Here is a 27,745-nt window from a genome sequence, read left to right on the forward strand (position 1 = left end):
ATCAAAGATGTTTTTCTATATTCACCATAATATGAATTGTATTACTTGCTAATAATGAAACTTCCTTGCACTTTCAAACTTCACTTAGATGAGTGATACTTGATTCTTTGCCTTTAGTAAGGATTTTCCCATCAATATTCACATGCAAGATGAAATCATTTCATTTGTGCATCATTGGACTTGGATATTTTTTTTATATACTCACATTTTAACACACATAAAAGCTTTATCTAGAGCCTATAAAAACTTACAGTGCATTGAAATTAGGACTTTAATGCACTTAGTGATGTGGGTGAGTGGTAGGGGTTAATTCCTCTATGAACTATTTAATCTAGGATACTTAACCCATTTAGGTTTTCTGTATCTTCTGGAATCTCCCATATATTTTTCTTTAAAATTAACCACTTTATTTTGCTTTTTAAATATGGCGTGGAATTAGACACAATTATCTCTTCCCCTTTTGTTTTTGTTAGGGTATTTATGATTCTTATATTTGTTTCTTGATTGGTTTATCTAATTTCTACTTTTTGTCCCCCCCCCAAAAAAAATCACCATTCTCAAAAAGATCACTCTGTATCTTTTCTATTTCATTATTTCCTATCAACTTCATACTACTTAAATTTCTTCCATTTCTCTAAGAACAATGTTTAAACACATTTGACTATTTTTGGACTGGAGTCAGTTTAGAGAATGGAAAGTGAGGAACATAGGAAGTTAAGAAAATTCAGGGAGTTTGGCTATAAAAGGGAATAGAGTAAGTGCATACTTAGAATAGAATGTTAAGTCTAGTGATATTATACATTTGGAAATTGTTTTTAGGTGGGCAGAGTTCATTCTTTGCAACAGAAGGTAGAAGACACGAATTATACAAATGTCTGTGTGGTCACTGTTAATGGCCCACTTGAGGTATGTGGTCATAAACAATGAGTCCAGTTAGCACAGCAGGTTTCCTCTGGTAACATTCTACAGCTTAGGTATACATAAGAGAGGCACAGTAAGAGACTTGGGCTTATCCTGAGTTGGGGCTCTATCAAGTGGGCCAAAAAAAAAAAAAAAGGGAGCACAAGCATGAAATTCTGCCTAAAATTCCACAGGGTTCATGAGCACATAGTAGATGCAATTTTTGCAAGAGAATCTGAGAACACCGTAATACAAGATAGCATGAAGCAGGGAAATGGATTTCTTAAATGCTATTCAGAATCTGATACGAGGGCATAATAAACAACAGTTGAAGCTTTGCTAGGCAGGAGAGTAAAAGCTATCTTTTTCACCTCCTTGTACTAGCAGTAAATTTCTTTTTGGCCTTTAGGGATGGGACCCTATTCAGCTCTATTTTTCTCCTGTTAGAAGGCATATGAGAATTTTTCAGGGATGCAAGTGTAGTGGATTTCTTTATTTAAGCTTACAAAATACATGCTTATAGAAAATTAAAACATTATAGAAATATATAAAGCCAATCATGAAAGTTCTCCCACAATTTTACTCCCTCACAAAGCCACTGTTAACAATGTGGTATTACTATCCCATTATTTTTTAAAGCATTAACAAGTTAATCTACAAAAAAATGTTTCCACAACTTTTACCTAAGAGTAAAGTTTGGACACCTTATTATAAGTCCAGAGACATTCCTCACTTTTAATGGATAGAAATAAATTGCATGAATGTACCATAATCTATTAAACCATCCCTTACTGATAGGACATCTGAGCTAGTTTTAATAATTAAAGAATAAAGGTGCAGTAAACTTGTCAGATTATTCATATTGGGCAGTTTCCTAATATCTTTAATGAAGAATTAGCCAAACGCTTTGAGCATTTTCAATATACTCTGAAAAACCCTCCTACAGATTATAAAATAATACTCCCACCTACAGCATGCAAGATGGGGTATATATAATTTAGAAATGCTTGTTCAAAATTATGGTGCTTTTTAAAATTTGAATAAAAATCTGTATCAGTTGTGTAACTGTGGTTTCTAACTACAGAAAGTGAAGGTGGACACAGTTTCTTGACTGATGGGGAATTAGGATCCTAAGGGCAGGGTTTTGAAAACTCCTATTTACCATAAGGAATAGGTATTAGCAATTTTAACACTTTTCCAGAAAGTCTTAAGACTGCAGCCCTTGCTAGCCACAGCATCCAATACCTCCACTGGTATCTCATTAATCCGTCCAGGTTTTGACACCTATATTGGTATCCTACTGCTTGTAGAATAAAATCCAAACTCCAAACGTGCTTTCTCTACCACCAACCAGCTGTACTCATTAATCAACAGCAGCAAACAATTCTTTGCTTCTAGAACACACCCTGTTTTACAGGTGTGGTTTCATTCACTGTATGCCTCATCCTAGGATACCAGTTTCCCTCTCTGCCCTCTCAAGACTCAGCTCAAATACCCGGACTCTATGAAGTCTTCCACAATGCTCTCTGGGAAAAAGTGATGGTCTTTTCCTGCACTACTCCAGCTTTTTGCCTCTATCTCTATTATAGCACTTCTGTAATAAGCTAACTGGGGTGATGGAGGACATAGATCTTACTTGGCTATCTCCTGAACAGCATCCAGTGCAGAATTTTGTAGAACATGCACTCAAAAAATTGTCTGTGGAATAAACATACATAAGTAAGACTTCTAATCCTTTAATCCCCAATTATTAGTCGGATACTAATTCTTAAAGGACTAAAGCGAAAACAAAAACAAAGCCCCCCCTCCCACCAAAATGCAACTGCTCCCCTTGAAACAAGTCCTTATTATGGTAAGCAGTTGAAGTTTTTTTTAAAAAGGTCTTTTAATAAAAGTGACAATTCTACTTTTAGAATAGTCATGTTCAGCAAAACTGCATAGGCTTGATATCTGCATCTTACTTCCTAGGATCTCTATTTATTTTGGAAATAACAACATGGGGGGGGCAGTTCATTATAAAATATGAAACAGGAATCATTTAAGCATGTGAGTTTCTGCTTTATATTCCTAACCAGAACACAAAATGACTGGATAGTCTCATCAACACCAAGCTTTTTTTTTTTTTAAAGAAAAAAAAAAAAAAAAAAAAAAAAGGAGCCACCATGAAAATAATGCCATATTAAAATCTCTTTCTCTTGATAATTTCTGGCTTCCAGCTGACTGGATGAGTTTCTTCTGTCTGGAAACAGAAAATTAAAGAAGTTAAAACAAAGTATTATTAATTTGCTTTATATTAAGAACTCTCTTCCTAACAAAAATAAGGCATCTATTCTTATATTATTATATTGGTTTATGTATTATATTGGTTTATGTATTATATTGATTGGCATTACATATTTAGTAGTTCTTTAACAATTTTAGGAATAGCTAACAAACTTTTGCATCATCTGAACCTAATAAAGAATGAATGAGTTCACTACAAATTCAGTTCATGATTTTTCAAGTCTAATAAAATTAGTATTTAGGTATTCTAGTAATACCAATGCTTATGATTTTAAAGTTAATTTTCATAGCAATTTGTTTGTGGTTATTCTTGATGTAAGATTTTCCCCAGTTAATTGTAGTAAAGATTAACTAAAACAATCTATGGACTCACTGGCATCAACAAAACCAATACAGAAATCTATGAGCAGACATTATTCAAGATGACAAATACCTTAATACTATAAAGATCATTTTCTTTTTCTGATAATTTCAATAACTTTAAAATGAGAAGTACTTGCAAAATTGGTATGGTTGACTTACTTTACTTCAAAATGTATGTGAAATAGTAAACTTACTGCTGTATCATCTTCTTTATACACTTTAATGGTTTTATCAGCTTCAGCTGTTAGTAGCCGACTTTCAGACTGATCAAAAGCACAAGCAAATATTCCTGATTCACTGTCCAAAGATCCAGGCTGCACAGCTGCATGAACTCTCTGGAAATTGTAGCCAGTTCTCCAGTCCCAAAGATGCATAGTGCCATTGTCAGCTTAAAGGAAAAAATCTAATTAAACGTGGTATCCTTTGAACAATTCAGCTTGGCAAGCATTTAAGCACCATCCATGAGTCAGGCACCATGACCATAAAGACTAAATAGAGTTATAAGACACAGGAAATCCAGCTTCTCTTAATATTGGTTTGTCTATGTTCATTTGTGGCTAATCCAGAATTTATTATAGAGCTCAAAAAGCATCACAAAATGCTATCTAGTTCTGGAATACATAACCAAAATTTAGGTAATTCTCAGCGTGAATAGGTTAGATTTATCACGTGGGAACTCAAAGAAGACTAAACTATGAAATATGATACATGTATGACAAACAAGCATGAACACACATAGGAACGTCCAAATACACATTAATCAGGCAAGTTCTGCTATAATACTTAGGTGGGATGGCTTAGAAATTTTATAAATGTTTACTCATTTACTAAAAGAAAAAATGACAGACTAAAACACATTTATTATTAAAATCTTACTTTACCTCCAGAAACAAGCACTCCATCAGAATTCACTGTCAATGTGTTAATAATAGCATTATGACCGGAAAGATTTTGAATAAAACTTCCATCAGGAAATTTCCACTGTTTTATATTATCGGGAGAGCCAGATGCAAATGTATAACTGAAATAAGATGATAAAGAATTCACGACTAAGTAAACCGAGTTAAGTAAAATGGTGAATTCAGAAAGCTTTTTATGGTTATATTCTACGTGTGTAGTTATGGATCTATATAGTTGGATCAAAATATTATTGTCGTACTAAGAGGTAAAATATGAAGACATCTGTTCCAAGTTAAATCAGATCTTCAAATTATTTTTAATGTATTTTAAGTCCTAGATTAATCTTTCTCCTTTCTCCAATGCTCTCCACTGAGCTAAAGAAACAAATGTACAAACCTCTAGATTCACATTAAGGGCAAGGGGTTATGAAACTATTCTGGACAGAGCAAAAGGGGGCTCTATGAAGAAAGGAAATGAATGGAAGAAACAGATGGCAAGAGGAAGAGAGAGAAAAAGGAAGTGAACCAGAGGAAGAAAGGGAGCAAGGAAGACAGAAAGGGAGGAAGGAAATAATGGATAAGAGGGAGAGGACAGAAAAAAAAAAATCAATGTGGCCAGAAAAGTGTCAGGGTGATATGATACAAGGAACAGATTGAGATCTTATGCTGCACCTATGGACACCCTGATTATAATGTTCAGGGTTTCTACTTTTTTTCTATGTATACTAACTTCCTCCTTAAGAATTAAGCTATTCGGGGGAGGAATCAAGATGGCGGAGAAGTAGCAGGCTGAGACTACTTCAGCTAGCAGGAGATCAGCTAGAGAGCTTATCTAAAGATTGCAAACACCTGCAAATCCATCGGCAGATCGAAGAGAAGAAGAACAGCAATTCTAGAAACAGAAAAACAACCCCCTTCTGAAAGGTAGGACTGGCGGAGAAGTGAATCCAAAGCGACGGGAAGACAGACCCCGGTGGGAGGGGCCGGCTCCCGGCAAGTGGAGGGACAACGGAGCACAATCAGGACTTTTAAAAGTCTGTTCCGCTGAGGGACATCGCTCTAGAGGCTAAACCGGGGCGAAGCCCATGCGGGGTCAGCGTGGCCTCAGGTCTCACAGGGTCAGAGAAGGATCGGGGGTGTCTGAGTGTTGCAGAGCTTGCGGATATTGGAACGGGAAAGCCGGCTGCAGAGATAGAGCTGACAGTAAGCTCGCAGCTCGGTGTTGCCTTGAACCGGTCGCAAGCTCGGTGAGCTCGGAGCGCGGCCGGAGGTCAGGGAGACGGGAGCTACTAGGAGCTGTTCGCTGAGGGCGCACTGGGGAACGGGGCCCCGGGCTCTCGGCTCCTCGGGGCCGGAGACCAGGAGGCCGCCATTTGTATTCCCGTCCTCCGGAACTCTACGGAAAGCGCTCAGGGAACAAAAGCTCCTGAAAGCAAAGCCCAGCGGATCACTCAGCCCGGCCCCTGGGAAGGGCGGTGTAATTCCGCCTGGGGAAAAGACACTTGAGAATCACTATAGAAGGCCCCTCCCCCAGAAGATCAACAAGAAATCCAGGCAAGACCAAGTTCACCTACCAAGGAGTGCAGTTTCAATACCAAGGAGAGCAGCAGAATTCCAGAGGAGGAGAAAACAAACCACGGAACTCCTGGCTTTCTCCCTGTGATTTTTTAGTCTTGCAGTTAATTTAATTTTTTTCTTTTTCATTTTTTTTTCTCTTCTTCTGCTAAAATTTTTTTTAACTTTTACCCTTTTCTTTTTTAACGTTTTTTAACTAGTTTATCTAATATATATATATATTTTTTCTTTTTTATACTTTTCTTTATTCGTTTCTTTTTTTAATTCTTTTTTCTTTTTTTTCTTTATTTTTGAACCTCTTTTTATCCCCAAATCAGAAGAGATCCCAATCTCTTCAATCTTTTTTTAATTCTTTTTTAAATTCTTGATTGAATTTTTAATTCAATCGCTTTTTTTAAATTCTTTTTTTTCTTTCTTTCTTTTTGAACCTCTTTTTATCCCCAAATCAGAAGAGATCCCAATCAGAAGAGATTGGGAGATCCCAATCAGAGGAGATCCCTCACCCAATCGTGAGCGGGGAGAAATCCCCCCTCACGATTTGGGATCTCTTCTGATTTGGTTAAAGCATATTTTCCTGGGATTGTTGCCACCCTTTTAGTATTTTACTTGCTCCTTCATATACTCTTAGCTGGACAAAATGACAAGGTGGAAAAATTCACAACAAAAAAAAGAACAAGAGGCAGTACCGAAGGCTAGGGACCTAATCAATACAGACATTGGTAATATGTCAGATCTAGAGTTCAAAATGACAATCCTCAAGGTTCTAGCCGGGCTTGAAAAAGGCATGGAAGATATTAGAGAAACCCTCTCCAGAGATATAAAAGCCCTTTCTGGAGAAATAAAAGAACTAAAATCTAACCAAGTTGAAATCAAAAAAGCTATTAATGAGGTTCAATCAAAAATGGAGGCTCTCACTGCTAGGATAAATGAGGCAGAAGAAAGAATTAGCGATATAGAAGACCAAATGACAGAGAATAAAGAAGCTGAGCAAAAGAGGGCAAACAGCTACTGGACCATGAGGGGAGAATTCGAGAGATAAGTGACACCATAAGACGAAACAACATTAGAATAATTGGGATTCCAGAAGAAGAAGAAAGAGAGAGGGGAGCAGAAGGTATACTGGAGAGAATTATTGGGGAGAATTTCCCCAATATGGCAAAGGGAACGAGCATCAAAATTCAGGAGGTTCAGAGAACGCCGCTCAAAATCAGTAAGAATAGGCCCACACCCTGTCACCTAATAGTAAAATTTACAAGCCTTAGTGACAAAGAGAAAATCCTGAAAGCAGCCGGGGAAAAGAAGTCTGTAACATACAATGGTAAAAGTATTAGATTGGCAGCTGACTTATCCACAGAGACCTGGCAGGCCAGAAAGAGCTGGCATGATATTTTCAGAGCACTAAACGAGAAAAACATGCAGCCAAGAATACTATATCCAGCTAGGCTATCATTGAAAATAGAAGGAGAGATTAAAAGCTTCCAGGACAAACAAAAACTGAAAGAATTTGCAAACACCAAACCAGCTCTACAGGAAATACTGAAAGGGGTCCTCTAAGCAAAGAGAGAGCCTACAAGTGGTAGATTAGAAAGGAACAGAGACAATATACAGTAACAGTCACCTTACAGGCAATACAATGGCACTAAAATCATATCTCTCAATAGTTACCCTGAATGTTAATGGGCTAAATGCCCCAATCAAAAGACACAGGGTATCAGAATGGATAAAAAAACAAAACCCATCCATACGTTGCCTCCAAGAAACTCATTTTAAGCCAGAAGACACCTCCAGATTTAAAGTGAGGGAGTGGAAAAGAATTTACCATGCTAATGGACATCAGAAAAAAGCAGGAGTGGCAATCCTTATATCAGATCAATTAGATTTTAAGCCAAAGACTATAATAAGAGATGAGGAAGGACACTATATCATACTCAAAGGGTCTGTCCAACAAGAAGATCTAATAATTTTAAATATCTATGCCCCCAATGTGGGAGCAGCCAACTATATAAACCAATTAATAACAAAATCAAAGAAACACATCAACATAATACAATAATAGTAGGGGACTTTAACACTCCCCTCACTGAAATGGACAGATCATCCAAGCAAAAGATCAACAGGGAAATAAAGGCCTTAAATGATACACTGGATGAGATGGACATCACAGATATATTCAGAACATTTCATCCCAAAGCAACAGAATACATTCTTCTCTAGTGCACATGGAACATTCTCCAGAATAGATCACATCCTCAGTCCTAAATCAGGACTCAACCGATATCAAAAGATTGGGATCATTCCCTGCATATTTTCAGACCACAATGCTCTGAAGCTAGAACTCAACCACAAGAGGAAGTTTGGAAAGAACCCAAAAACATGGAGACTAAACAGCATCCTTCTAAAGAATGAATGGGTCAACCGGGAAATTAAAGAAGAATTGAAAAAAATCATGGAAACAAATGATAATGAAAATACAACGGTTCAAAATCTGTGGGACACAACAAAGGCAATCCTGAGAGGAAAATATATAGCGGTACAAGCTTTTCTCAAGAAAGGTCTCAGGTACACAACCTAACCCTACACCTAAAGGAGCTGGAGAAAGAACAAGAAAGAAACCCTAAGCCCAGGAGGAGAAGAGAAATCATAAAGATCAGAGCAGAAATCAATGAAATAGAAACCAAAAAAACAATAGAACAAATCAACGAAACTAGGAGCTGGTTCTTTAAAAGAATTAATAAAATTGATAAACCCCTGGCCAGACTTATCAAAAAGAAAAGAGAAAGGACCCAAATAAATAAAATCATGAATGAAAGAGGAGAGATCACAACTAACACCAAAGAAATACAAACTATTATAAGAACATACTATGAGCAACTCTACGCCAACAAATTTGACAATCTGGAAGAAATGGATGCATTCCTAGAAATATATAAACTACCAAAATTGAACCAGGAAGAAATAGAAAGCCTGAACAGACCCATAACCAGTAAGGAGATTGAAACAGTCATTAAAAATCTCCAAACAAACAAAAGCCCAGGGCCAGACGGCTTCCCGGGGGAATTCTACCAAACATTTAAAGAAGAACTAATTCCTATTCTCCTGAAACTGTTCCAAAAAATAGAAATGGAAGGAAAACTTCCAAACTCATTTTATGAGGCCAGCATCACCTTGATCCCAAAACCAGACAAGGATCCCATCAAAAAAGAGAGCTATAGACCAATATCCTTGATGAATACAGACGCGAAAATTCTCACCAAAATACTAGCCAATAGGATTCAACAGTACATTAAAAGGATTATTCACCACGACCAAGTAGGATTTATCCCAGGGCTGCAAGGTTGGTTCAACATCCGCAAATCAGTCAATGTGATACAACACATCAATAAAAGAAAGAACAAGAACCATATGATAGTCTCAATAGATGCTGAAAAAGCATTTGACAAAGTACAGCATCCCTTCCTGATCAAAACTCTTCAAAGTGTAGGGATAGAGGGCGCATACCTCAATATCATCAAAGCCATCTATGAAAAACCCACCACAAATATCATTCTCAATGGAGAAAAACTGAAAGCTTTTCCACTAAGGTCAGGAACACGGCAGGGATGTCCATTATCAACACTGCTATTCAACATAGTACTAGAAGTCCTAGCCTCAGCAATCAGACAACAAAAGGAAATTAAAGGCATCCAAATCGGCAAAGAAGAAGTCAAATTATCACTCTTCGCAGATGATATGATACTCTATGTGTAAAACCCAAAAGACTCCACTCCAAAACTGCTAGAACTTGTACAGGAATTCAGTAATGTGTCAGGATATAAAATTAATGCACAGAAATCAGCTGCATTTCTCTACACCAACAACAAGACAGAAGAAAGAGAAATTAAGGAGTCAATCCCATTTACAATTGCACCCCAAACCATAAGATACCTAGGAATAAACCTAACCAAAGAGGCTAAGAATCTATACTCAGAAAACTATAAAGTACTCATGAAAGAAATTGAGGAAGACACAAAGAAATGGAAAAATGTTCCATGCTCCTGGATTGGAAGAATAAATATTGTGAAAATGTCTATGCTACCTAAAGCAATCTACACATTTAATGCAATTCCTATCAAAGTACCATCCATCTTTTTCAAAGAAATGGAACAAATAATTTTAAAATTTATATGGAACCAGAAAAGACCTCGAATAGCCAAAGGGATATTGAAAAAGAAAGCCAAAGTTGGTGGCATCACAATTCCGGACTTCAAGCTCTATTACAAAGCTGTCATCATCAAGACAGCATGGTACTGGCACAAAAACAGACACATAGATCAATGGAACAGAATAGAGAGCCCAGAAATAGACCCTCAACTCTATGGTCAACTAATCCTTGACAAAGCAGGAAAGAATGTCCAATGGAAAAAAGACAGCCTCTTTAATAAATGGTGTTGGGAAAATTGGACAGCCACGTGCAGAAAAATGAAATTGGAACATTTCCTTACACCACACACAAAAACAGACTCAAAATGGATTAAGGACCTCTATGTGAGAAAGGAATCCATCAAAATCCTTGAGGAGAACACAGGCAGCAACCTCTCCTCTGTTGCCGCAGCAACATCTTCCTAGGAACATCGCCAAAGGCAAGGGAAGCAAAGGCAAAAATGAACTATTGGGATTTCATCAAGATCAAAAGCTTTTGCACAGCAAAGGAAACAGTTAACAAAATCAAAAGACAACTGACAGAATGGGAGAAGATATTTGCAAACGACATATCAGATAAAGGACTAGTGTCCAAAATCTATAAAGAACTTAACAAACTCAACACCCAAAGACAAATAATCCAATCAAGAAATGGGCAGAGGACATGAACAGACATTTCTGCAAAGAAGACATCCACATGGCCAACAGACACATGAAAAAGTGCTCCATATCACTCGGCATCAGGGAAATACAAATCAAAACCACAATGAGATATCACCTCACACCAGTCAGAATGGCTAAAATCAACAAGTCAGGAAATGACAGATGCTGGCGAGGATGCGGAGAAAGGGGAACCCTCCTACACTGTTGGTGGGAATGCAAGCTGGTGCAACCACTCTGGAAAACAGCATGGAGGTTCCTCAAAATGTTGAAAATAGAACTGCCCTACGACCCAGCAATTGCACTACTGGGTATTTACCCTAAAGATACAAACGTAGTGATCCAAAGGGGCACGTGCACCCGAATGTTTATAGCAGCAATGTCCACAATAGCCAAACTATGGAAAGAACCTAGATGTCCATCAACAGATGAATGGATAAAGAAGAAGTGGTATATATACACAATGGAATACTATGCAGCCATCAAAAGAAACAAAATCTTGCCATTTGCGACAATATGGATGGAACTACAGCGTATCGTGCTTAGTGAAATAAGTCAAGCGGAGAAAGACAACTATCATATGATCTCTCTGATATGAGGAAGTGGTGATGCAACATGGGGGCTTAAGTGGGTAGGAGAAGAATCCATGAAACACGATGGGATAGGGAGGGAGACAAACCATAAGTGACTCTTAATCTCACGAAACAAACTGTGGGTTGCTGGGGGGAGGGGGGTTGGGAGAAGGAGGGTAGGGTTATGGACATTGGGGAGGGTATGTGCTTTTGGGTAAATTGGAAGGGGAGGTGAACCATGAGAGACTATGGACTCTGAAAAACAATCTGAGGGGTTTGAAGTGGCGGGGGGGTGGGAGGTTGGGGTACCAGGTGGTGGGTATTATAGAGGGCACAGCTTGCATGGAGCACTGGGTGTGGTGAAAAAATAATGAATACTGTTTTTCTGAAAATAAATAAATTGGAAAAAAAAAAGAATTAAGCTATTCTATGTATATCTCAGTATCCAATAACATTTCTGTCAAACACTAAATCCATTTTCTATTAGTCTCTACTCTGACATGCAGCTTTTAGCCATGATTTATTTATATGGTTTCATCTGACACTCTCATTTTTCACCTTGTGGAAAATTTTCCTCATTATATATAGGTCATGAAGCAAAATACTACACAAGAAAAATGAAAGAAATCCATGTTCGTAAGTAGCACAGGCCTGGAAATGACAATGGCTAAACAGCTACCAAAGTAGCACTAATGTTGGTATTTCTATACTTATTCTAAAAATGGAAGAAAAAAGACAAGCTAATTAAGAAAATGTACTTACTGTCTTGGATGTAAAACCACAGCCCTGACTGATTTTTTGTGATTTGTTAATGTGACTCTTGTTTTTCCAGCCACCAAATCCCATAATCGTATTGTTGTATCATGGCTTCCTATAATAAAAACACACATCCATAAAATATAGACCAAGAAAATTACGCAAAAATTAAACATAACATATGAATCAGTTTTCCATAGACACATACATACTACATGAAAGTCATACCAACTCCTCGCTCATTACTTTACAGTTCCAAACTTATAGGTTGGTTTTAAATTTAATACTTAAAAAAAATGCAGTAAGTGCTTAAAACACTGTCAACTGAACAGCTAGAACAAACACCAGTAGTTCCCCTAATGATAGGGGAAGGAAAAAAAACAAATGATTTTTTTTTTTTTAAAGATTATATTTATTTATCAGAGAGAGAGAGAGAGAGGGAGAGCGAGCGAGCACAGGAAGACAGATGGCAGGCAGAGGCAGAGGGAGAAGCAGACTCCCTGCCGAGCAAGGAGACCAATGTGGGACTTGATCCCAGGATGCTGGGATCATGAACGAGCTGAAGGCAGCTGCTTAACCAACTGAGCCACCCAGGCGTCCCTAAAACAAATGATTTTTAATTAACAAAATACATTAAGTGAATAAATTATTTTCTACTCTTAAAGGTCTATTATTAACCTTACCATTAGCAAAACAAGACTCAAACCAGCTCTAAAGGTTATTGGTCTCTGGGTATTTTGTCTTTTAGTTCAGTTTCCTAGACTAGTAATTTTGATACTATGAAACAATGTCTGAATGTATCTCACAGCACCACTTTCTAGTCAGACATTACATGACACTGTGTATGACATAGTTTATGATAGGTAAATATATCCTATGAAATGTAAAGAATATGAGATAAAAATCAAATACAATGTACCTCTGTAACAAAGCAAGAATCATAGTGAATATGAAAAGTGTAATGTGAGGGGTTTGAAGTGGCGGCGGGGGGGGGGGCGCCTGGGTGGCTCAGTGGGTTAAGCCGCTGCCTTCGGCTCGGGTCATGATCTCAGGGTCCTGGGATCGAGTCCCGCATCGGGCTCTCTGCTTCCCTCTCTCTCTCTCTCTCTACCAGCCTCTCCATCTACTTGTGATTTCTCTCTGTCCAATAAATAAATAAAATCTTTAAAAAAAAAAAAAAAAAAAGAAGTGGCGGGGGGGTGGGAGGTTGGGGTACCAGGTGGTGGGTATTATAGAGGGCACGGCTTGCATGGAGCACTGGGTGTGGTGAAAAAATAATGAATACTGTTTTTCTGAAAATAAATAAATTGGAAAAAAAAATAGCACCTTGACTAAAAAAAAAAAAAAAAGTGTAATGTATAATCATAATACATTCTGATCAATCTGTAAACTTAGCATCAATCATACCAGTAATAATCTGTGGTTCTGCAGCTTGACACCTCACTGTAGCAACTGCATTGGTATGTCCAGATAATGTATGTACACTGGCTTTAGTTCTTACATCCCAAATCTGTAAAAACACAAGAGACATACCATCAGGGTGAACAGGTATTCATATCTTAGGCAGGTAACTGGACCAATTCAAGGCTGGGAATTTACCAGACAACCATGCCTGAATGGAATGAAAAATCATTTCAAAGAAAAGATAATTATATGTAAGCTGGATGGGGAATGTAGACTGGAGGCAACTGACAGGAAAAAACAAAAAAACAAACAACTAAAAGATCAGGGTAATGAAAGTGTTACAAATGGGCATAATGAGACTACTGAAGGAAAGAGCTAATGGAAACTGTTGCAGTGATGGAATAGAATGTGTGAGTGTCCCACTTCAGAGGCAGGGCACTCCTAATAATAAACATGATGAAGCCACAGCACTGAAAATGAAGGTAGGAAAACATGCATGCCAAGAAACTGAGGGACTGGGCTATTGCTGGTGAAGACAACTATCTTTAATACTCCAACAAATAATATACGACTCCTTGACCAAATATGCATAGTGTAAGATGCAATATGTTTACAAAGAAACACAAAGCTCTATTTCATTTACCCGTGCAGTGGAATCCCGACTACAGGTCACCAGCACATCAATTGTTGGGTGCAAATCCAAACCATACACTGCACTCAGATGTCCATGATAGTGCCTTATAACCTAAAAATAAAGCAAGAGAGTTAAAATATCTATAAAGAAAACCAGTGGTTCTTAATGTTTTAAATCCTTAACTCCAAACGTACCTTATTATATTCGAGATCCCAGCATTTGACTTGCTTGTCTTCTCCACAGGAGAAGAGGTAAGGGCTCCGTGTGCTTACTATCACACCACGCACTGTACTAATATGCCCAGTTAATGACAGCTTTAATTTGCCACTAGCCAAGTCCCAAATCTGCAATGAAAGAATATTTAATTTTTCTTAATTATTTCAAAGCAAATTTTTAGAGTCTTAAGGTTAAAATTAAATCTTCAGAACCTAAAAAACTTCAAAAATATTCAAAATAATCTCCCACTAATCTCTCTTCTTAAGCAGGGGAAAGAGAATTAAAAAACACATTCAAACTGGGAAATTATTTGCAATAAGTAACAAAATCTTAACATATAAAAGGGTATGACAGATGATGAAAGTATGAATACCATATTAACTTAAGCAAGGATGGCAACAACTTAGAAAAAAAAGACAACAAAACCCTATAGAAACAATTTAAATGTCCATCAATGGATGGATTTTAAAAATGCGTGTGTGTGCACACGTGCACACACTCACACACACACACACACACACAAAATGGACGATCATTCAGGCATGAAAAAGAATGAAATCTTGCCATTTACAATATGGATAAACCTCAAGTGTGTTATGCTATGTGAAGTAAGTCAGACCAAGAAAGACAAATATTATGTGATTTCACTGATATGTGAACTCTAAAAACAAACAAAAAAAACCAAGCTCACAGATGCACAGAACAGATTAGTGGTTGCCAGTGATGAGGGTGGGGAGTGGGTGAAATGGGTAAAGAGTCAAATGTACAAACTTCCAGTTATAAAATAGGTAAGTCATAGGGATATAATGTTCAGCCTGGCAATTATAGTTAATAATACTGTACTGCATATTTAAAAGTTGTTAAGAGAGTAGATGTTAAAAGTTCTCACTATAAGGAAAAAAAGTTCTGTAACTATGTATGGTGACAGATGTTAACTAGATTTGTTGTGGTGATTTCACAATATACACAAATAGAGTATCATTATGTTGAATACCCAAAACTAACATAATATTGTACATCAATCACACTTCAATAAAAAAATATATACATGCTGAAAACCTTAAGAGCAGCTTTATTGGGTATCAAAAGTTCAACCCCACTAGAAATTTTTTATGGACAGTTTTAAAAAGATTAGATAACCACTTCTGCTTAACATGTTAGTAGATATTTTTAAAGATACACAGTGTGTTGAAAAGGATCCTCTCATATACTGCAAATAACAATTCACCCATTTTGGAAAGTAATTTGTACTTTGGGTATCAACTTCAAAAATGTTTGACCCATTAATTCCATTTCTGAGAATCTATCATAACAAAATAACTTAAAATACAGCAAAAAACTTTACGCACAAAAACTACAGCAGTACTTGTGATAGTGAAAATCAATACACTAAAACTTTGATGTCTAACAACAGGAAGAGTATAGATTATCTAAATGATACATCACGAAACCATTTAAAAAATGTTCATTTTTTATACAAAAATATGCCTCTGATATATTAAGTAGAAAAAAAGCAGAGTACAAAATTACATATTGATTGTCATTTTTTAAATTTATGTATTTTTTTTAATATTTGAGAGAGAGCGCGTGCATACAGGGGAAGGGTGGGTGGAGCAAAGGGAAGAGAGAGTGTCTCAAGCAGATTCCATGCTGAGTGCAGAGCCTGACGTGGAGCCCGATCTCCCAACCCTGAGATCAGGACCTACGCTGAAACCGAGAGTCAGTCGCTTAACTGACTGAGCAACCCAGACGCCCCCATCATGATTTTTTAAAGATACATATTTATACACATATAAAAAAGCGCAGAAGGAAATGTAATGACACATAGGCACAGAAATAAATACTTAAAAAGAAATTTGTTCAGATTATCTGACAGTGTTGGATTATGTATAGGTCTGTGTTAATACTTTTCTGTATTTTCTACACTTTTCATATATAAGCATGCTTGAATTCTATAACCAGAGTTGAAAAAATGTTAAATATCAAGGTATTAGTGGTAGATAGAGAGTATGTACTGTTTGGAAAAAAACCTGTTATTTAAATACCACTTTCCAAACATACTTATAACACTGAACTGATAAAGATAATAAATTTTATTCCATACTCAGGTCTAAGAAATCAGAGGAACTCCAAAAGCAATTCCAGTAAAAATAAAAGATTAAATTTATGTAGCAAATACAAAGTCATAAACTCTTTTTCTTCCTCATATTACCTTTATAGTTCTGTCAGCAGATCCAGTTACGAACCACTGATTTCCAGGTTCTACAGCAATACAGCGAACCCAGCCAAGATGCCCACTAATCACCTGTATAAAACAAAACATAGAATGGGCAGACTCATTAGAGGTTAAGTTAAAGTTTATTCAATATCAACTCATGATGCATAAGTCAAGTTTGAACAGCCCCTCCTTGTATCTTCAAATACATTATACAATTATTTAACAAATAGATTTTAGAATTATAAATACTAAATTACCTTCAATCAGTAAACAGATACAAACTATGACATAGCTATACAATGGAATACCACTCAGCAATAAAGAGGAATATATTAATACATGCCACAATTTGGCGGACTCTCAAAGGCATTAAGCTGAAAGAAAGAAGGAAGGAAGTCTCAAAAGGTACATACTGTGTAATTCCATTATATAACAAAATTGAAAAAAACACCACTATAGTATAGATAATAGATGAACAGTTGCCAGGGGTACGGAATGGTATGACTATAAAATAATAGCGCAGGACTGTTTCTTTTGTGTTGGAACTTCTATACACTGACTGTGGCAGTGATTACCCAAATTTATATGTCTCTTAAAATTTACTTGGTATGTACACCAAAAAAAAATCCATTTAGTATGTAACTAGAGAACTAAAATTCAACGTATATATTTTGTGTAGCTATGGTTTTCCTACTATATATGTTTCATTTCAGATCTAGTACATTTTGAATTATTATTATTATTTTTTAAAAGATTTTAGTTATTTGCCAGAGAGAGAGGAGAGAGAGCCCAAGCAGGGGGAGCAGCAGGCAGAGGGAGAGGGAAAAGCAGGTTCCCAGTTGGGTAGGGAAACCAATGAGGGGCTCAATCCCAGGACCACGGGACCCTGACCTGAGCCAAAGGCAGAGCTTAACAACTGAGCCACCCAGGTGACCCTTGAATCATTTAAATTTACTACAATTGAAAAGATAATCAATAGAATAATCAAAGAAATATCATCATATGTTGTTCTTCCTCCTGACCTTCACATTAAACACTTCAAATGCTTAGAAAATATTTCATCTGTTCTCCATGTTTTAATAGTTTTGTCAACCTTTTATACTCTATTTTACAGGAAATATGTACATGGCTTTTACTTAAGTCTCCTTCTAAGATGTCTTTTAAGATTGTGCCTAAAACCCTTCCCACATCCCATCTCAGATCACTTTATCAGTTCTCATATTCACTCCTCTTCTTCCATATTCTATTCCTGAGCTCTTAGTAAGTGGAAAGCAATAATCATTCCTACAGTGGAGTAATATACATATTCACTCACCCTGTAGAGTTTCCACGGTGGGTGCCACTGGGGTTTCGGCATTGTGGGGGCTTTTTTAGCCATCAGTGCAGAGTTCTTGGCATTGCCAGCCTCCATAACGGCCTAGATATAGAACAGATTACACTACTGTTAAAAAGACATTGTACCTAATATTTCACATTCATTCAAAGAAGAAAAATTCAGAAAGGGGATTTATGAGTTTTTTTTTTTCTCTTAATTGAAGAGGAAAAGACAATTAAAATATGGCATAAATAGAAAATGTTGGCATAAGTGAGACTTCAATTCAGAACTATATTTTCCATGTTAATTTTAAGTATCAATTAAAAAATCTCAGAGGCAGAACATTAGACTTAAGAGCACATATCACTGTGTGTGGTTTCATAAACCCTGCTCTGCTAATTACTAGCTGACTGGCTGTAAGTAAAAATTACATAGCCTCTGTACCTGCTTTGTAACATGGAAGTAACAGTGCCTACCTCAAACAGTTACTGTGAAAATAGTGTTAACTACTCTAATGCTCTATGTAAGCTTCTATTATTATTTGAATAATTGTAAGTGGATTAATGTCACTGCCTTTCATTGTTGTATTTTCACATTATGGACTTTAAGCAAAAGGGAGAAACTATTTATTTAAAATAAAACATTTAAGTAGTATTTTTTTTAATTTAAATTCAATTAATTAACATACAGTGTATTATTAGCTGCAGGGGTAAAGTTCAGTGATTTAGTAATTGTATATAACACCCAGTGCGGATTACATCACGTGTCCCCCTTAATGCCTATCACTCAATTAACCCCATTCCCCCTCTCCTCCAACAACCCTCAGTTTGTTTCCTGTGGTTAAGAGTCTCCTATGTTTGCCTCTCTGATTTCATCTTGTTTTATTTTTCCCTCCCTTCCTCAATGTTCTTCTGTTTCTTAAATTCCATGAATAAAATTAGGTAACTTTCTCCAAGTTATTTCTCTTAATATAATACTCTCTAGCTCCATCCACGTCATTGTATATGGCAAGAGTTCATTTTTTTGATGGCTGAGTAATATTCCACTATATCTATCTATCTATATATATATAGATATAGATATAGATATATATACATACCTATATATATACCACTCTTCATCTATTCATCTGTTGATGGAAATCTGGGCTCTTCCAGAGTTTGGCTACTATGGACATTGCTGCTATAAACACTGGGGTGCAGGTGCCCCTTTGGATCACTACATTGTATCTCAGAGGCAAATACCTGGTATTGCAAATGCTGCGTCATAGGTAGCTCTATTTTCAATCTTTTGAGAAACCTCCATACTGTTTTCCAGAGTGGCTGCACCAGCCTACATTCCCACCAACAGTGTAAGAGGGTTCCTCTTTTTCCACATGTTCTCCAACATTTGTTGTTTCCTGAGTGGTTTATCTTAGCCATTCTGACTGGCATGAAATGGTATCTCACTGTGGTTTTGATTTGTATTTCCCTGCTGCCGAGTGATATTAAGCATTTTTTCATGTGTCTATTGGCCATTTGTATGTCTTCTTTGAAGAAACGTCCATTGATGTCTTCTGACCATTTTTTTGACTGGATTGTTTTTTGGGTGTTGAGTTTGCTATGTTCTTTATAGATCTTGGATCCTAACCCTTTATCTGATAAAACTTTTGCAAATATCTTCTCCCATTTTGTAGATTGTCTTTTGGTTTTGTCAACTATTTCCTTTGCTGTCCAAAGCTTTTTATTGGGGGCACCTGGGTGGCTCAGTGGGTTAAAGCCTCTGCTTTCGGCTCAGATCATGATCCCAGGGTCCTGGGATCGAGCTCCATATCGGGCTCTCTGCACAGCAGGAAGCCTGCTTCCTCCGCTCTCTCTACCTGCCTCTCTGCCTACTTGGGATCTCTGTCTGTCAAGTAAACAAATAAAATATTAAAAAAAAAATTTTTTTTATCTTAATGAAGTCCCAATAGCTCATTTTTGCCTTTTTTCCCTTGTCTTTGGAGAAGTTTAACTAATATTTTAAAAGGTATTCTAGCTGATGTACCATCTACTACTAACATCCAACCATCCACCCAAAAAATACTTAAGTCCGTAAGTTCCTACCATCAAGAAGCTTATATTACCTCCTCCTTAGGAGACAGAAAGCCTGGGCAGAGATCTATGAATGGAGGCAAAAGAAGAAATGTGGTGGAAAGACCACAAATTCATTCATTTAGCCTGCAGTTACTCAAGTGACAGCTGATAAGATAAACTAGATATTTTCACAGTTACTCTTTTTATAATTACTTTCACCAGTAACATTAGCTGCCATTTAACTTACAAATAAACTTCCATATTTCTAAATATTCATTTATAAGATACTACCTGCACAGCCTGTGAATATTACATTACTAACAGCACAAAACTCAAATTGTGTAAACCAACTTAAGAGTTTAAAAAAAGAGAGACTTTCCTATCTAACACATACTAATACACGTTTCAGAATAGCATTCCTTATATTTTTAATAGTGGACAACAAAGAGTAACATCACACTATATCAACGTTAAGTGTTAGACACAATGTGCAACAGACACAGAATTTGAGTTTTAAATTCTAAACGATATGCAAAATCACTAGCAACTTAAATTTTAGGGCTATGAAATATTAATTGGCTCAGTCAGCTGTTATCTAATGAGAAGCAAGGAAATTTTTCACTTACTTAATATTTAACCTAAGACTCTTGGGATAAAAGGAAATAAGGCAACAAGTTCCAAAAGTTGGAAATCCGCAGCGTGATTTGACACAGAAAAACTTACTGCAGTCATCCCTGCAGGCTGTGAACGGTCAGAAGCCCCTGGATGTCGGTATTCACCTCCAGCAGGTGCATTACGATTCGCATCAACCCTGAGGCAAAAGAAATGTCATATTCTAAGTAACTGTGTTCAGTCATGTGTTGTGCAGAATCACAAATTTTGTATGCAATGATAAAGGAAAATGTCATATAACACATAATTATAAAGAAATCTTAAAATGAGAAAAAATGTAAACACAGAATTAGGCTTTCAAAATCTGTATAATTGTAAGCGTAATACTTCATACCTGGTCTGAGAAGAAGGTAATGCCACAGCTAAGGACTGTGCGGCTGATTCACTTGGCATTCTCTGGATCTTAGTATCTGCTGTCAAAGCAACTCCTGTTTAAAAAAAAAAACCAATTCCTTTTAGTAGCTATCTTTGATTTCACTTACAGGGATTTAAAATAAAATACTGGAAGAAAACATGTGATTACCTCCAGGTGATGATTATTACAAAAATTTCTCTGATGTTTTTTGTCTTTTATTTCTTTTTATAATAAATATAATTTAAAATCAGATAACTCAAATTGGATTTAACCACAAGCAACCTGGTATTAACATATCCAAGATAGTAAAGTTAAATTTCTATTGTCTTGAGACATTACCTTAAGATATAAAAATTAAGCTGTTCCCAAATACTAACAGAATGTTTTCAAGAATAAATGTAAATTACTAAACAAGAAGCAACATGCCTTTACTTTCAATGTGGTAATTCCATCTTCTAAAATCACTAGAACCTATAACTGGAAACTTTTTGTCCTCCACACCATTATACTAGCCACTCCATTTATGTGCCAGCTGTCTACACACACAAATACCTAGTGGACATTTTATCACACCTGCTTCTACACTAACACTTCTATCACTCTTTTAAGTTTAGTGATAATAACATGTCTGTTTAAACCTCTATATAAGCATCTTTTAGCCTGGAGCAGTCTTACTGTCTTTAAATTCCTAGCATGGCTCCTGAAAAAAAATCTAGATGTTTAGGAATGTTTGCTGAATGAAATGATATGAAACTGAGTATTAGTTAACTATCATCTAAAAAGGTATGCCTGGATGTCTGGCTACTGAGCTTATCTTGTATTTTATAGGCAATTAGAATCACATTACTGGTTCATTCATGGAAATGTCTGTAAGATATTTCCAGTATATAACAGCTCACTTACCAGGTCCTGGTGGATATGGATGTGTACCTGTCACCAAATATTCAACTTCTTGTCCTTAAAAAAGGAAGAGGAATCATCATCATCATCAGTGGCAAATTTATCATATATATAAGCATCATCTCTTTTAATGCATATTAAATTAACAACTAAAATGCTCAAATTTTCCCAACTAAACCCTAAGTTCAGAACCAAGATATACTGATTTTTGTTTTGACTTCTGAGGAACATGTACATAGGAAATTTCCTTGACTATTTGCTAATATGATGTTAAAAAAGCTTTATAATTATAGTGGCTTGTAGAGAGATCATCCCATCAAGTAACAACCAACTCTGGTTTTTCTTCTAAGCAAATGACTTCTCTGGAACCTTAGATTATCTTTATTCACTGCAATTTCAGTGCTTAATATCACCTTTATGAATGATAGCCAAAATAGACAGATGGTCTTCCTATGGGTTAGAAATTTTTCCTTTAGTCTCCACTGCAACCTTCTCTATATCCTAAGAATCTCTGTCATTATTATTCTATCACTTTTTTATTTCCGATAAGAAAAAATCCACCAAACCAATAATCTCACTCACTACTCCAATGAGGAAATCAAGACTTCCATTATAATACCAATACAGTTGTTCAATAGGATACGGCTCTAATCAGTCCTTTTGGGACAGGCAGTAAAACATCTCATTTTTCCATTTTTAAAATAAAAGTCCTGATATTTTTGATAATGCATACTCACCTTGATTGGCAGGATACTGTTTATGACCATATGAATCCGATGCATTCTGAGGACATTTCTCTTTAAAATTTTCTTTTGAAGTAGGCATATGCAACACAGGACCATACTCATTACGCAGCTTGATTGCCATTTTCCGTTTGTGACTATTTAAAAATTATGAACATAAGAATGTATCTCTGAGTTCTTTAAATATATTAACCTATGGAAATATACTCAGCCAAGAAACGTAAGTACTTAAACAGCTAGGTTTGCCTAATCATGTAGAAGAAAATTCTATGAAGTTTTTAAAGTTAAACAGTATTTTAAAAAGCTCGAAGTGCATTTCCACACTTTTGTTCACAATCCACCACATAGCATCCATTAAGTCTAAGTAGTAACATTTTAGTTTATTAACCAATAAATATAAAACCTCTCATGATAAATTACCAAGGGTCTGACTTAAAAATATATTGAAACTAATATATCCTTGTAAAAACCTCAAAGTCAAAATACTTTCCTTCAAATGTATAAATATAAAACTATAGTAAAAGCTTCTATCATAATCTTTACTGGATGTATCTAAAAAGATTAATTAGAACTAATCAACATACTTAATTAGTCCAATATTTTTTAAAAGAAATGCACTTACTATATTAATTTTAAGAGTAGCTCACTTTATAAATTAAATATAAATGCTTGTCTTAGGAATTAAATATAGTTTAAAAGGGTAAAGGACAAAGGAGGAACACTGCACATAATGCAATCCCAGACTGGAGCTAGAGATGTAGAACCAAAAATATGCCACCACTCAAAAATCTTCATCATACTAACGAGAAAAGATGGGAGTAGAGGTACTGGCCAGGTACAATTTCAGCTCAGCAAGGCTCTGAGAGCAGCGGGAAGCTGAAAGCACATACAAAGTGATTGATTATAAAATATAACACCTAAAAGGGACTGTCCTAATTACTGGGTATTTATAAATGCAATTAATTAATGGGTTTTTTACTGTGAAAGACAAGGCCAAAAAAAAGTTAAATCAGCTTAAATCATGCCCAAACACCATTCATTATTGAATAGATATCCTATGTTAGTACCACTCACTAATCTTTAAAAGTCCCCCTCTCCCTGCTCTCTTCCCCCAACATCAGAAGTTTAAATATTCTAGCAACTGAAAAGGAACAATACCTACCTCTCTTCATCCAAAGGCACAGGTTTTCCATTATCAGCTACAAACATGTCATGCGTTCTCTTCAATGACCTGAACACAAGTGTGTGCACAGAATGTTTCTGTACCTCCTAGAAAGAAAGAACAGAATCACATACCTAGCTACAAATTACACGTATCATAACCCAAATTAAAGTCAAATTAGTTATACACTTTACATGCTTAAATATGTAAAAAACTCTGTACCACTCACCACAGCTATTTGTAGCAAGCTATAGGAGTCAAGTTCAGAGAAGTAGAGGAAACTCCACATTGGCCAGAGCCCCTGGTATACCAGTAAGGGATGCCTGAGCTTAATCATTTATTCAGTAAATATTTACTGAGCTCCCACTATGTGTCTGGCAGGTACTGTGCTAGAAGCTAGCAAAAGAATGATGAAAAGGCAGCCATGGTCCCAGTGCTCAAGAGAAAACAAAAATAGGCAACACATTTTAGTAAGTGCTACGAAGGACACAAGCAAGGGGCTGAGGCAGAGAAAGAACTTAGGATAGTTATGAAAGATCTCTCTGAGGTATTAGTTAAGAAGAGAGGTAGCCTTGTGCACAGGAGGGGAAGAACAATCCAGGCAGAGAGAAAATGTCATGTACACAGAACAATGAAGCAGGAGCTCCAAGAGAACTGTGTATGCTCCATAGGAAGGTGGACTGTGATGCTGAAATGAGGTTCCAAAGGTAGACAAAATCCACATCAGATTAAGAATTTTTAAAAAATCTCTGTAATAGTCTACACTTTTGCTCTAATAACATCGGGCAAAAAAGGCTTTTAAGCCAAACAAACTGCGGAAGGGGGGAGAGTGTAACTAAAATGGAAGCGAGAACAACAGAAGGAAACTAATGCACTTGTCCAGACAAAAGATGATGCTGGTCTGAATTAAGGGGAAGACAGTGGATATGGACAAGAATCAAGAAATGTTTCTGAGATAAAGTGGACAAGGCTGGCTAACAGAACAGCTGATGCAAAACTTCAAAATGGCAGGTTGTCCTGGGGAAGAGCTGAAGGAAGGCACAAAGTTAACACCAGAGAGGGCTGCCAGTCTTTTAGGACACAACCATTGGCGCTATTCTGCAGACGGTGAATTCAACGCATCCAGAAGCACTGCCGAGTTCAAGGGTAAATAAGAACTGAGAAATTCTCTCAGGCTTCTCGCCCGGGAGTAACTTCCAGCTAGCGCTCCCATCCGGCCTCTCTCTATCCCAGAAAAGCTTAAGAGACTACCCGGCCTCGGCCAGAGAGCCTCCCTTCGCAGGCTCTACTCTCCCCAAACGCCAAACACCCTCGTTCTCCCACGTCAGCCGCCAAAGAAACACATTCCAGATGTGAACGACCCCTCAGGGCCCAAGGGTCACTTTACCTCGACCATGATGCTGCCGTACAACGCGCTGCTCCAAAAGAGAAGAAACGCTAATTCTCAACACAGAAACCGCTGCCACAACTGTGCAGTCCCTTCCGGAATCGACCGCCCTGGCGCCGGAGGTGACGCAATCCGCGCACGCGTACTGGTCGCCCGACGGCCTTCTGGGACCGAGAAGCGGGCCTTTTTCTTCGGGGGCGTGGCCTTGGCCCCGAGGTAGGAGGCTCTTAGTACCTCGTAACGTAAGGGTCTCACTCGTATCTCCGTAGAAGTCTTGAAATGGCATCTTCTGCCTTATTGTAAGACTTCAATAGTTTGGTTTAGCGATATGATTGTTTGCGCTGTATTTCCCGAAGTTTAATTTTTTTTTTTTTTCCAGCGAACCTAAGGAACCAGTTCTAGGAAGGGTCTGGAGCGAGCGAATCCCGGTCCTCCCTAAAACTTAAATGGTCCTGTCATTTTGGGACTCATCTCTGTGATTTACGTCGCCTGCTTCCACTACTTGGCCAGACTTGTCTGGAAGCATTTTGACGCCTTTGTAGCCTTAGCTCCTAAAAGCAATTCCACTTAGACTGTCCAGTTAACACTTGCTGAGGGAATGAATATTGTCGAATATTGCAAAGTTTGAGAAAGTTGGCATAGATTTTTGGTTTAGCATTAAATAGCAAGCCCCCAAATTTATTTTACGCTTCGTAGATTTTTTTTAATATCTCAAAACTGCATAATTTTTGGCCGTGTCCTAGTTGTCTGGTAATTAATGTGGCGTCAACAATGCCAGGGTACAGCTTTTCAAAACTGGTGGAAGAAAGACGCGACTGCAGACTTGAGCCATTTTTATTTATATACATCTTGGTGCCTAAGTGTCGGTATTTTATCTTGTTTTTTTACTCAGGTAAAATGCAGTTTTCTGTCAATCCTGCTCCATTACTTTTCTATGTAAAAAGAAAGATTGATGGAGATGGACACTTGTAAACTCGATAAACATTTCACTGGCCTTGCTTGTTCCTTAACCTAATCAATTCCACTGATCTACCCAGAACATACAGCACATTCTTTGAAAGGGGAAAAATATCTTCCCAAAAGTATAGCAATATGAATTGATAATCTCATTAGAAATTCATTGATTTTTAATTAATCAAACATTAAGGTCATGTTTCTACTTGAAAATACAATCATCTTTGAATTTGAGTGTGTTTGGTCTATGAATTAATCTTCTGTAACAGTGGCCACTGGTGGTAGAACTTGCAAAGAAATTTTGTAATTGTAAAAATATATATGAGGTAAGCTATATCATTCCCATAGGTAGTAATAGCTATACAAAAATATGATTTTAAAAGGCAATAAAATTATGGAAACGTATACAATATTCTAATATATCTATGGTAATGTAATAACTGCCTAGTTGGGCCTATTAACATGTTAATCATCCTGGAAAAGTTTTATAAACCCAGACTCATAATAAATTGTAATAGCTAAGGTAAATTGCACTAGATTATCCTTCTTTTAAAAAACTCTGTTGAATCTATAGAATTATATTATCCACCTTAAAGTTTTATATAGACAAATAGAGCTCAGTGACCCACTTATGTAGTTCATGGATCTATGAATTACCTATGTTGCATGCAAACTTTATATTTATATCAGAACCTGGGTTTTGTGTTCTTTTCAAAACAATTTGGATTCATGAAAAGATGTAGGACCCAGGAAAGGTCTAGATAGAATCTCTATCTTGGTGGACACCCAGGTATGCCTTATTTGAGCAGTAGGGGTCACTGCTGCCCTTTATAATGATAGGAGGCTTTACCCTCCTAAGGCTTTTCTCTTATCATAATAGGGATAAGAGTTCACCACCTAAATTATGATGAATAATTTATTAATGTAAATATGAAGTCTCTGCAAAACCAATAGTACAAATTTTAAGGAAGCTCTTCTCTATATTACTTAATCTAGTTTTCTAACTCACCAGTATATGAGATCCCTTCCTTCTCTTCAGATACTTTTGTCCTTTGCTCTAAAATAGTGAAAGGTCACATGAGTATAGATTTCAGTTGTCCTTTTCATCTTTTCATCAGATTTTTTATTGAAAATGTTTTCTGATTTTATATTCATAAAAAGGTGGATATTATTTCTTCTTGTTTCTCTCAGTTTAGAAGTTTAAATATATAATCTCTGTAGACACTACTCTCTTTACATACAATATTCTTTAGACTCGTTTGATGTAATAGGTCCTTTTCCCCATGAATTTCAGATTTGTAATTCTTCACTAATTCAAAAGGGAGGTAAGGTGGATATTATCAGTTCTTGTTTAATTTATAAGGTCAGAACCAGTTAAAAAGAATACTTGGACGTTTCTTCCAGGAGTTCAGTCTTCGTTTATTACAATACTAAGAATGGGCCCAAATGCTGAGGGAGTGTTAGCAAGTGATTTCTAGTAACAGAGTTAAGAGGAAAGCTTCTGGGATCATCGGAAACAGTGAGGGAGTTATTCTGATCAATGC

General features: G+C 36.7%; 1 protein-coding gene across 2 annotated transcripts; it reads right to left on the reverse strand.

The window, feature by feature from the left end:
* Window positions 1-1,372: 1,372 nt before the first annotated feature.
* On the reverse strand, window positions 1,373-25,355 carry PLRG1 (pleiotropic regulator 1). Of its 2 annotated transcripts, none has more exons than XM_044224648.1 (15): window positions 25,248-25,355; window positions 23,861-23,967; window positions 22,693-22,835; window positions 21,959-22,012; window positions 21,035-21,128; window positions 20,752-20,839; window positions 17,975-18,076; window positions 16,654-16,746; window positions 14,420-14,569; window positions 14,235-14,336; window positions 13,595-13,697; window positions 12,194-12,302; window positions 4,428-4,567; window positions 3,741-3,934; window positions 1,373-3,139 (listed from the first exon to the last, which is right to left on the reverse strand). In XM_044224648.1, exons 1-15 carry the CDS (start codon window positions 25,254-25,256, stop codon window positions 3,080-3,082), a joined length of 1,548 nt encoding a protein of 515 aa, XP_044080583.1. In that variant the 5' UTR covers window positions 25,257-25,355; the 3' UTR covers window positions 1,373-3,079. The 2 variants fall into 2 exon arrangements, with proteins under 2 accessions (XP_044080583.1, XP_044080584.1); XM_044224649.1 differs by lacking the exon at window positions 25,248-25,355 and adding an exon at window positions 23,503-23,574 and having other exon boundaries at window positions 23,861-23,951.
* Between the last annotated feature and the right edge of the window lie 2,390 nt (window positions 25,356-27,745).

This window comes from Neovison vison, chromosome 11, assembly GCF_020171115.1.
Source record: "Neovison vison isolate M4711 chromosome 11, ASM_NN_V1, whole genome shotgun sequence".
Lineage (NCBI taxonomy): Eukaryota > Metazoa > Chordata > Mammalia > Carnivora > Mustelidae > Neogale > Neogale vison.